Source organism: Argopecten irradians, chromosome 3, assembly GCF_041381155.1.
Source record: "Argopecten irradians isolate NY chromosome 3, Ai_NY, whole genome shotgun sequence".
NCBI classification, from domain to species: Eukaryota; Metazoa; Mollusca; class Bivalvia; order Pectinida; family Pectinidae; genus Argopecten; species Argopecten irradians.
The window spans coordinates 52,573,093-52,585,997 of NC_091136.1; the positions used below are offsets into that span (position 1 = coordinate 52,573,093).

Below are 12,905 nucleotides of genomic sequence, written 5' to 3' on the forward strand. Positions count from 1 at the left end.
ACAAAAACCAATGTTAACATCGTATAAGTTCCGGTTATGACGTCATCAAGATGGCCACCATTTCGACTTCCACTGAAAAAAGAAAAATTGTCATAACATTGACATTTTTCAACTGAAGTAGACAAATGAGGTATCAAAATGACCACAATAGAACAACAAACACATGTCAGGACCAAATAATCAAATATATGTAGTGATTTGAACGCAGGAAATGAAAAAAATGCGATTTTAAGCTCAAAAATGGTAATTTTTCAGCATTTTTTTCATATTTGGCTTCACGTAGCAAAAGTGTTTCTCAATAATTAATATTGATCGTAATCAGTTATTTGACCTCTTATCAATTGGTTAAAACAACAACAACGACAACAACAAAAATATATAGGAATTGTTGTTATACCATCATTTGGTTTACAAATCATCACCGGATTCGGCATATGATTGTTATTTTTTCCAAACCGCTGACACTAGTTTCCTGGTGTCTTGGAATTTCCTGAATATAACAATGGCTATTGACGATTTATATCTTAACAAATTTGAATTTAAAGTTGGCTGGATATCTAAGTGGGACTTCAAAATAATCCATTTTCATGTTCGAATTTTTGTAGACTAGTAGCCTCTCAAACTGAATTATTACAGCAAAGCGCCAACTAATAGCTATAGGGTATCAAATTAAAATTCCGTAAATACCATGACACTTTTCGAAACGTGTTGTGTCTTTTAGAATGAGCACATCCATTGTTTATTTCCTGTGTATAACGTAAGGAAATAAAAGATGGTTACTACAGTGTCATATATTTCTTTCACTAGTTCATAATGATAATCATTTTCGTTGTGCGTGCTTTCTCGCCAGAGTGTCGTCTTCGACCTCGATGACCTGATGTGATATTACATTACCGGGACACCATCGTGATTCTCACTTGTCAACCGTCCATGGTCAGAGTTAACATCAGAAACATCGGATTCAGGGATGTCGGAGCTCTTCCTGTTTCCAACCTAGTTTCACCTAGATTCACATATCGTATATGATGTTCCAGACTTCCCCGGCATAATGGAAAAGACACCAGATCCACATTCTGCAGAGGGTTGAGTTGGTTCTCCTTAATTCGTATGAAGCACAATTCCTCATTCTTGTGAACCTCAGTGACCATAGGTGGCACAGGTGGATTCTTTGAGGTCATAAATGAGGTCTGCAGTGAGGTTTCACTCTTTGCCAAGTCTGGAAAGCACTGTAGAGACCTTTTTACTGGAGAGTCTGCAATGGTCTCTTTACGCATACACCAGATGTGACACAACCAGCACCTTCAAGGGAGTGGGAAAAGTCAGACCAATGAAAAGCATTTAACATTTATGGCCTCATTAATGACCTCGATGATATCACCTGTGCCATTTATGGTTGTACGAGGGTCCACAAGATTGATGAATAGTACTTCATACGAATTATGGAGCTATGTGCGAAGGAGAAACCAATTCTACCATTGGAAGAATGTGGATCTGGTGTAATTTCCATTATGCAGGAGAAGTCTGAAACAGCATATATGTACGATATGTTAGACTCTGAAAGAGATCCCACATCCCTGAACCTGTTGTTCCTGATATGAACTCTGGCCATGGATGTGTCATAAAAGATGACAGGCTAGAACAACACTGGTAATATAGTGTCACATCAGCTCATCGACATCGAAGACGACGCTCTGACTTTCGACGAATTAGATACTGATATCTCGATTACTCTGATTCGGACTGCATGTGCCAGCTACCAGATATGCCGAGTCTCTTCAGTGGATAGTGCATTGAGGCGAGAAAGCACGCACAATGATAATGGTTATCATTGAGAACCAGTGAAAGACATATGTGACATTGTAGTAACCATCTGACATTTTGCTTATGCTATGCTTATGAAATAAACAATGAATCTGCTCATTTTCAAAGACACAAATGTTTTGGAAATTGTTAATGATATTAACGGAAACACAGGCTTAGCTTAGCTTACATTTGTTACGCTATCAGTAGGTGTTGTGCTATAATAATTATTTTTGAGAGGCTGCCAATCTACAAAATTGAGGGTATAACAATAATTTCTTTTTTTGCTTTTCTATATATTTTTGCTGTTGTTGTTGTTGTTTTTACTGATTGATAGGAGTTTGAATAACTGATTACGAGTAATAATTTGCTGTTGGGAAACATTTTAGCTGCGTCAAGCCACGTATGAAAAATTGGCTGAAAAATCACCATTTTTGAGCTTAAAATCTTATTTTTTCATTTTTTGCGTACAAATCACTACATATATCGGATTATTTGGTCCTGATATGTATTTGTCGTTCTATTGTGGTCATTTTGATACCTCATTTGTCTACTTCGGTTGAAAAATGTCAATGTTATGACTATTTTTCAATTTTTTTGTGAAATTCGATATGGCGGCCATCTTTATGACGTCATCATAACCGGAAGTTCATCCAAACTTATGCAATGTTAACATTTTGATTTGTGATCAGTGGGTCATAAGGGTTCAGAAAAATATTGGTTCGGAGGTTTTTTTTTTGGGGGGGGTGCATGTGGGACCCTCCTAGCCCATGGCCTATAGTTATTTACTGAAATCACTTATAGGGAAATACTGGATTTCGAGAATTTCAAGATGCAAAATGGCCCGAAAAATTAAGTTGTGTAATGAGATCGTTATGTTTTATAATACTGGTACATTATAAGTAACCGGAATTAAATCAACAACCCTCCAGAGTTCTCACACAACTACTTCTGCCATTACATACGTGGGACCACATTTATAGAGATATATATGTTATGTCTTTGTCAACCTTTCAACATAATATGTCAAACGCAATATGATGTAATCAAATTAAATACAATAAACACGTATAATTCTTGTGAAAATGTAGGAATTTGTTGTAGTCCACACACCGGGAAAGTAGGACATTACACATCACAGACCGGGATAGTAGGACATTACACATTCAATGTCCTTGAAAAAAACCAGTGTATCATAATCTGCTGGAGCGAAACGAAACACCCAATAAGGCGCTCAGATCTTAAACAAGTCAAGGAAAAAGACTTTACGTAAAGTCACAAGCTTTAATCGTTTATTAATACTGAAGTGGGAGATGAAGTGTCATGTAAACCACCATACGTAGTTTATGTATCCTGGTCACGATCACATAAATGCATGTTGATGCTCTGGAGACACTGATATATTTTTATCGTCTTGTCCAACGTACGGTATCTATGGATTTTATCATCATGAACAACACGTCGATATTGTCTCCGTGGGAAGTACATGACGTATGGAACAGTCGTGTGGCCAGTCTCCTACTACCAAACACCATCATTCTCTTTGTGTACATGTTGCTAGGACTTCTTGGCAACACTATGGTCATCTACATATATAAGTTCAAACTACGGAAGGTGTCAGAAGATAGATTCTTCATTCCATACCTGGCAGGTATAGACGCCGTGGCATGTGTGATATGTTCTTCTGCCAACATCATCATTAACTTTAATCCTGTACGGTACCCGGATGAATTCTTGTGTAAGGTGTTCTTCATGCTGAGCCAGTTCGCAGGGTCTTCTTCTGCGCTTATGCTTACAATCATTGCTATACAGCGATTCCAAAGAATCTGTCAGCCGTTCAAACCTAAAATGACACTGAGAACGAAGCGACTAAGTGTGCTGTTTACGTTGATGTTCGTTTTTCTTGCGTCGATTCCAAGCTTGTTCACAACCGGGATAGGGTCAATATCTAACCCACAGTTAAATGTGACCGGGTATGTCTGCGCTTCTGTAGAAGTAATGGGATCCCGTATGTTCCCGTTTGCGTACAATCTTCTGGTTCTGACGATCTGTGTTGGGAATCTATTCGTATTGTGTGTTCTTTACGTTTTGGTCGGTAAGACAATCTATGGGCGTGTAAAATACAGACAAGATGTGAAGACAGCGGCTATGTGTGAATCCTCCTCCTCAGATGTTATCAGTGAGGGGTACGCCAGGAAATCATCAACCGTTTCAGAGTCGCAAAGCTCCATTAAAAGGGGTTCGACGCACCATAAATCTTCGAGGAAGATGAGAATGGCGGGAAACAGGTTGTCGCTTATGTTCCTTGTTATAACTTTGGTGTACGTCATTTGTTTCGTTCCTACCCTAACTGCAATAGTTTGGGACTCTCTAGATCGAAACGTCTGGCTTACCAAATCTAACTGGGAGATCGTCGGTTTTCGTAGTGCATATTCCTTATACATAATAAACAACATTGTGAACCCCATTATATATGGATTTTTCGACAAGTCACTGCGGAAAGAAATGCTGTCATTGTTGGGCTGTCTGAAATGTGCTAGAAGAGTTTAGTATCTACTTACTTGAATGAGCGTATTTCAAAACTCAGAAACAATGATGATATACTGTGCATCTGTATGAACTGAAGCCATTCATTTCCATTAATGTCATCGCCTTGCTTATATTGAACAGCGCTTTATAAAGTCTTGGTGGTATTGATATCAGGGAATCAATGTTATCAGATTGCACAGATCTAACGACAACCCTGATGATATAACGTGTCGTTGTAAAAACATTTCAGAATAGTAACATTTAGCATGAGTAAATTGTTTTTTTATTTAAGGATTAACTTGAATAGATTTTTTATGTTATGGAGATATAACACAAAAATCTGAGTGTACTCTAAATAAACCGCGAAGCGGTTTATGATGAGAGTACACTCAGATTTTTGTGTTAAATCTCCATAACATAAAAAATCTATTCAAATTAATCCTTATAATTCAATTTACTAAAGATAATCTCTTCAATATTCAAAATTCATTTTTATACTCTTTTGTCTATGAAATCATTACGCCGTCATCTCAGCCAATCAGAAGCAACGTTACAAACGGCGACGCCATTTTTTACTTTATGGGCTGATAAAGTAAATTTTTAAGCCAATGAAAATGCTCGTAACAAGCAAAATTGAATTATTTACTGGTCATTGTTATGTGTTCTGGTATATAACGTGAATAAAACCAAATTGTCGTTGACAAAACTGAGGTGAGTTCAGCTCTACCTATGTTGCTAGTATCAGTACGTTTACAGCATTAACATTGTCATTACTTTAAATTCTACACGACAAGAAGTTGTAATGTTATAATCAGACTTTTTGTGTTACATATGATTTATGGCGTACACAGTCTGATCTGTAAATGGTGGACTATTTAATTACACGGCTTGTAAAACAACAACATAATTAATTTAAAGTAAACAATTAACAAAACACAAAACATCCCCATGACCTATTATTATTTAGGTGAAAATAGTCTACTCTCTTGATTAAGCATGTACACATGTGACGCCGTTACATTTGAGACATGCAAATATTAATTTAGAACATCGTAATGATATATATTCATTTGGTATGTACTCGTTAAATTGCATCATCTACTTTCCCCGAGAAATATACAGATTTAAACCAATAGCAATTTATTTTACTAAATCATTGTGGGTTTTGTTTTTAAAATGTACAAATGTATCCAGTATTGACAAGGAAATAAGCACGCCGGAAAACCTCACTGAGCTTTAATTTTTATTTCACAAATGTCCCACTTTTGTGTGCTTCAGAATATTTACATCGTATCGTTCAGACATACGACGATTTTCGATAAACTCTTAGAATGTTCTTGTCTATGTAAGTACTATTTAGTGATTCTTTCCTGTGTTCTTGTGATGTCAATGGCAGGACTTAGGACTTTCCATTATACAACACGTCATACACAGCACACCATCAATTTTATTTATATATTCAGAAATTGACGAGATAAGTACAGCACATTGGGGTCAACCTTTATGAAATGTATATACATATCACTGTATATTAAATAGTCAAGCTATGTTTAATGATATATGGTATTGCATTGTTTAACGCATTCTATAGGAATCCCGACCTGACCTTAATTTCATTTCATATCATGACCACCTTACCCCAGGTATCTATAAACAAAATATATTTCTTACCGGTCATGGCCACCAGGGGGCCAAAATGGACACTTCTCTTTTGTTTGCTCACCTTATCGTTTTCATGGTCATATACCTATACATATGTAAATGTAATATCTGCAATGTGTTGGCACGTGATGAGCTGTGGTTTCTGAGTGGTTACGGTGGAATTCTACCGCCTGTCTTTCACTGCTAAGTCACAAATTCGAAACCAATGTACAGCAATTTGCATGACCAAAGGAAATGCCTATATAAGTCAGTATTTTGAGGTATCGTGCTGATATTTATAGCTTTCGAAACAACGTATATGATTAGGATGTGACGGCTTGCTGATCAAATACAATTTTATGTAAATTTTCACTGGGTGTGTAACAACATCATCACATAAACCAAAGTTTCTGACCTGACGACATAAATAACCAGAAATAACCAAATGTAATTTCTGATTTATGTAAGATTATACAGACCAGTTTTAACAAACACGTTTTTGAGAATAAGGAATGAAATCTTGTACGAATATTTATTTCAGTATTGATTTTTAATTTCATAAATAGTATCTATCTACCTGGTTGTCATCATTTTTGTCATAAATTGATAAAAAATAAATTTGGATTTAAAACAATACATCTTCCCGTCCGTATTATATATGTATTCTAATTTTATTGGTTATAGTAACGCATAAAAACTTTTTTTTTTGGTATTCAGAATTTGCTTCGTCACGTACAATTTATCTATACAGAGCAAAGTCAAAACATATGTAAAGAATAAAGAATATTCGTTAAGATAAAAAATAACGTTTTTGAATATCTTGCTTATAAAATGTATTGTAGAGTTTGTAGTAAATTAAACATGCAAATAAACGGAAAGTTATAAATCTTATCTCATAAACATATAGATACGCAAACTTCAACGTTCACCCTCTGGAAATTTTAACGTATTCCTTCTGTTTCGCTCAAAACGTTAAAAGAAATTTCCAAAATACTGTTATTGATTGCTGGCATTCTCTATAAACCTCCTACTTTTCTCGTAAGATTCAGTTTGAAATCGGTTTTAATATGTAAAGAAATTTTGAAATTATTTAAAGTTTCTGAAAGAGGAGATAATCAAGTTTGCAATTTAATGAAGTCAATTTAATGGTCAATTTTTGGGCGGAATTCAACACAAGATTGCTTGGGAATTTTTAACTTATACTATGTGTTCTCATGAAGTCGTATTAAAGTCTTAAAGCCCATGGTTTTCTTTCCGTAATTATAATATTTATCTTTTTTCACGTGACACTCAACGGATTCCATAGTTAACAGATGCGGCTATATCGTACACATTATGTTACAATTAATTCGTTGCATTCCTATTTGACATTCTATAAAACGCAGTAGAAATATTTCCTGGTGACTATAATATGTGTATTTGAAATGTCGTCATACAGCTTATTATTAATAGAATGATTATGAGTCAATGAATGCTTCCTCTTGTTTAATCAACGTCTTTATGCTCTATTTAGACACATTCATTACGTTTTCTGAAACAATCTAAACTTTGAGCAAGTTTTATCTTAATGTCTCTATCAATATCAAAATACAGTGTAGATTCATATTTATCAAGTTAAAGTAAATAAATCACTGACATAATGCAAACTTGGTTAGAAACGATAGTGTGTGACGGTTACAGAGGGTATTTAAAGGATGTATTAACCCCAGACCATCCCAGGTGCATGGACTAAGGATCTGCACGGGTGAAAGGTCAATTTTTTCTTCTTTTTATTTTAATTTTTGGAATAGGAATTTATGCCAAATTTTAAAAAGTAATAAAAATAATATGGTGATGTGCTTGATTCTGTGCTATTAGGATTCAAAGATAGCTATTTGACGTAAATTGTGATTTTACCGGAATTTCACCACACACACGAAAAACGGAAGCAATGTTTTGCAAATCAGTTTTCTGATAAGTCTGAATATTCGCTAAATTGACAAAACCTATAATTTTTTAAGAAAATAATAATATCACACAGTCAACCCATTATTTTTTTCTCAGAACAACTGTACACGTAAATCCAAACCCCTAAATTGTGAAGGGGAAAACATCTCGTTTATTTTTTACATTTTTTGACAGATTCAACAATTCACAGAAAAAAAAGTTCTGATGACTAACTTTTTCTTAAATGTTGCAGCCTAAAAGAACAAAAGTTGCTGTTTCTAAAACCATCATAAAAATAGTGGGTAAGTGTGATTGATTTTTATTTCGTGAAAAAAATGATATATTTAGTATTTCTTGCTAGGAAGGCTGAAGTTGGTTGCGAGTTCCTAGTTCCTAGTTCCGTTTAATAAACGGAACTAGGAACCAGACCTTCAACGGAACTATGAGCCAGACCCGAGTTCCGTTTCAGCTTATACGGAACTAGGAACCAGACCCGAGTTCCCAATCTCTCCCAGAGTGCATTGCGATTACCCTTCATTACATGTTCCGTTTAACAAAAATACTGGCCAACAAGCGGAGTTCCATTTATTAGGATTCCTACCTCTAACTGCATGTTCAATTACATATTATATACAGGAATCGAACTTGAAGCTTCCATGAATAATACAGCACAGAATTAAGCTCCTTAACTTAAACGGAAGTAGGAACTAGGAACTCGCAACCAACATCAGCCCTCCTTCTTGCTAAAAGTTCAAATAACTCTATCTTGACAAACATGTAAGAATTAAAAACCAACAGGTTATAATTCCACACTTAAATGCTTATTATTGTCATCTAAGTGAACCTCAAAAAGATTTACGGCAAAATATAGCTAAAAATGTCGCACCGGCGAGTTTAGTAAAAATATTGAAGTAATCATAACTGATATTTCAACTCTCTACAAAGTGTAAGAAATGCATCTTTTCAAAATGGCCGCCAAATTGGTAATTTCTTAAAACTTGTATATAAAAAACTATAAGCAATATAAGTATATGTTTTTTTACATATTTTGCATTTGACAACTTGCTACAAATTGAGACAAGAAGTTTTTGAAAATCACAAAAAACTCTTTGATTAATGTTGAAACGAGACTTCAACGAGATCGAAACCTCACCAGAGCAGATCCTTGATATAAACTTTATTTTATTTAGTTTCTTTTTCTGTACAATTATTTACAAAATCAGTATCAAGTATTAACAAATATGATGCATTTGATCCTGAATCGCCGTCATGAGTTAAAGTGTACATGGGACCAATGGGTTGTCTTCTTAGCGTGACAATACATATTATGATTATAAAATACTTAACTACTTCCGTCATAGCATCCCGTCTTCTGATAAACATATCAAAAGATAGACATGCACAAATCGGAAAAGCGAAGGGCTATATAATACATGTCCTTTACTAGATGAATATATTTACGGTCTGGCAACGTCTTACACGGATCAAATAAGAATATGGATAACAGAACCATGCCTGAATATACCCTGGACGACCTTAACGCCCGTCTGGCCGGGGATCTTCTTCCAAGCACCGTTTTGCTCTTTGTGTATATCTTACTTGGACTTTTCGGCAATGTAGTGGTCGTCTACATCTACACGTTTCAACTTCGGAACTCGTCCACTGATAGGTTCTTCATTCCTCACCTGGCAGGTATTGACGCCGTGACATGTGTGATATGTTCTTCTGCCAACATCATCATTAACTTAAATCCCGTTAAGTACACTAATCCATTATTGTGTAAAAGTTTCTACATGTTGAGCCAGTTCTCGGCATCGTCCTCGGCTCTTACCCTGACTGTTGTGGCCGTCTACCGGTTTCTGTTAGTTTGTCGACCTTACAAGCCTAAAATGACTTTGAGAGCCAAACAACTGAGCGTTTATTTGACATTGTTTGTCATGTTTTTGTTATCGCTTCCAAGCCTGTTTACCACCGGAATCGTACCAATCACCGACAAGCGTTTGAATGTGACTGGATACGTTTGTGCTTCTGTCAATGTGATGGGATCCCGACTCTTCCCATTTATATACAATGTACTTGTCCTCACATTTGCTCTGGTAAATGTAATGATTTTGTCTATTCTATATGTTATGATTGGTAGGACCATATATAAACGCATGAAATTACGGAAAGGCCATAAAATAAAAACAGTTGGCATTTCTCCGTCCTCTGATGGCATAAGTGAAACCTGTATTGGGGAAACATCGACCATTTCCAACTTAGCCAGCTCAGCAACGATGACTAGCGTACCACAGAGCAATCACACCAGGAATATGAGAACTGCAGGCAGGAGGTCAATCACGTTTCTCGTTATATCGTTCGTGTATATTTTGTGTTTTGTTCCAACACTGATTGCGATGGTGCAAAGTTCCGTGGACAAGAATGACTGGTCAGAGCGATCGGAAACTGTGGCTCTAAGAATTGCCAACACATTTTATATTGTCAACAACATCGTCAATCCAGTTATATATGGGGTCTTCGATAAAACTATAAGAGGAGAGATGGTTTCGTGTTTTTTCAATATATGCTCTGTATTAAAAAGTTAGGATGTATCCGATATATATAGCTAGGATGCATTGGATATATTGGTCTTTATTTTCGTTTTTCTTTTTAAATCATTATACGCGGAGTAAAGCAGTAATCTATTTCCTGGTATTACATATATGTACTTGAATTGTCGCCATGGTGGTTATGAGATCATGAATCATGAAATGTTTCTTATTATAAGTTCACTGCCCATATTTGATATAGACATATGCAAAACGTTTGCTAAAATACAATGTACATCTAATTGTAACTTTAATATCATGACAGCTTTGATTTTATGAAATTAATGATCTGAATATGTCATTGTTTCTATGTTATAGCTTAAATGATTATATAGATAACAGATCCATTAAAATATGTTTGAAATTGCAAGTATATGTTTGTCAATTATATATTTGTCCAGATTTTTGTATGTATCAGCATGAAATTGAGTGTGCATTTATCCATCACTTCCTAAACATATAATAGTTTTCCACCTTGTTATTACAGAATAACTGATATATATTTAGTCATTGGTCTGTAAAGTTTTGAAGCTTTAAGTATGTCAATCTGAATTCCATTGCGCTGAATCTAAGACATGGTCGTCTTTGATGTCTGCCCTGCTGGTGTGTTACAGCTGTAATATCCGTCTCTCTGATCAGACATTTGTCGTTCTCTTCTAACTTTTGAAATTGCCGCCATCTCTCCGTAGCATCAGTATCATTCCAACAGGTTATCATGGTAACATCTAGTTATGATCTAGCATGCTCATCAACGAAATAGTAACTTTTGACTGGTTAAACGCTTATGAAAATCTAGCATAATAAATGTTTATCAGGACATAAGAACAGTACATAGTCCTATAGATAAGGTTATTCCAGACAAAGAAATAACTGCATTGAAAGATCGCGTTACATTTCGTTGAAAATATTGTGAACATTGTATGTCATCAATAGTATAAATATAGACAAGTTACATCAACAATCCATTTCCGCCATATCAAATGTTTAATGGTATCGAAGATTTTATAAACAACACCAGATAATATATACATGTTCTGTTGTTTACCGAACGCTACCTACATTTGTACATGGATAACACCACCGTTGCCAAAGATTCAATAAAAATTTAAACAATCGACTGGCCAGGGTTCTCCTTCCACACACCATCATACTCTTTGTATACATGATGCTAGTATAAGACTTCTTCTGCATTCATGTTGACCATTATCGCCATACAACGGTTTCAGCTTGTCTGTCGACCGTTCAAACCTAAGATGGCGTTGAAAACGAAGCGCCTGAGTTCTTTGGTTCCACTCCATGTCTTTTCACCACTGGGATCCGTGACTGGAACAGTGTGTACTATTGTTGACGTCATGGGGTCACGACTGTTCCCATTGACTTACAATGCATTGATCCTGGCCTCATGTGTTGGGAATTCATTTGTATTATTCCCGCTATATATGTTATAATTTGTAAGACTCTGCATGGACGTGTGCAATATCAGAAAATAGTGAGGATGGCACCAGGCTTTAGCTCTACAGATAACACAAGTGGGAGTCGTATGGTACCGGATTCGACAGTGGCAGACCTAGATAATGTAGAATCATCGTTCTCAACAGCCATCTCAAGTCTGCCAACCACAGACGTACCAAGATGAAGATTGGGTAACAGATTTTCAGTAATGTTCCTGATTATAACTTTGATATATATATTGTATGCCTCATTCAAGCATTAGCTGTAATGATATCATGTTTTCTTACTGTCAATTAAGGTGACAAATGGATGAATCTGCTGCTAATTTAGGAACAGCCAACATGATGTTCATTATCAACAGCATAATCAATGTTATATAATGATGTTTGGTCAAGAAACTTCGGAATGAGATTAAGTCGTGGTTCCACGGTATTTGTTGAAACGAACAATTACCCCAAAGATTTTTGTAACTATATCGGCAAATTATGACTAAGCATTTTTCTTTACTGAAAAACTCATTTATTTCCTCTCAAAAGTCATAAAACTCATGGATTTCCTCTGAAACGTCATAAGAAGGTTTTAAGAATTGTACCTCTGCATTAAACTTAAATCATATTGGTATGCTCATGAACCGCCTAATAACCTTATATGAATTCTTTAAGGACAAATTAATTCTTTTTGTTCATTGTCCGACGCCATCGTGAACATTTTAAATTACAATACGATGTATTCCATATCGCCTCATAAAATTATATGATCGAAATTGTCATTATAGTTAATGTTAAGTTGGCTAGAATACTGACGGAAACATCGTAATGCTATGGAAATTGTATAGTCTGGAACATGGCCTTTTTTGACTTATCAGATAAGTGCATGTTTAGACTATATCATAGATGTGTTGATGGTGTGAGGGTATTCCGGCATCAAATCATATATATATATATATATATTTTACTATTACTCATGCAA

The 12,905-nt window shown here is 35.4% G+C and overlaps 2 protein-coding genes across 2 annotated transcripts; both read left to right on the forward strand.

Moving 5' to 3' along the window:
- Positions 1-2,995: 2,995 nt before the first annotated feature.
- On the forward strand, positions 2,996-5,039 carry LOC138319009 (orexin receptor type 2-like). Its single transcript, XM_069261887.1, has one exon. The coding sequence runs from the start codon at positions 3,172-3,174 to the stop codon at positions 4,348-4,350; it is 1,179 nt and encodes a 392-aa protein (XP_069117988.1). The 5' UTR covers positions 2,996-3,171; the 3' UTR covers positions 4,351-5,039.
- Positions 5,040-5,177: 138 nt separating this feature from the next.
- Positions 5,178-10,854, forward strand: LOC138319010 (neuropeptide receptor npr-1-like). Its single transcript, XM_069261888.1, has one exon. It carries the CDS (start codon positions 9,393-9,395, stop codon positions 10,479-10,481), a length of 1,089 nt encoding a protein of 362 aa, XP_069117989.1. The 5' UTR covers positions 5,178-9,392; the 3' UTR covers positions 10,482-10,854.
- Positions 10,855-12,905: the final 2,051 nt, after the last annotated feature.

What these genes read in the sequence shown, in the direction of transcription:
- LOC138319009 (XM_069261887.1), top strand. Translation starts at nt 3,172, where the DNA reads ATGCATGTTGATGCTCTGGAGACACTGATATATTTTTATCGTCTTGTC.
- LOC138319010 (XM_069261888.1), top strand. Translation starts at nt 9,393, where the DNA reads ATGGATAACAGAACCATGCCTGAATATACCCTGGACGACCTTAACGCC.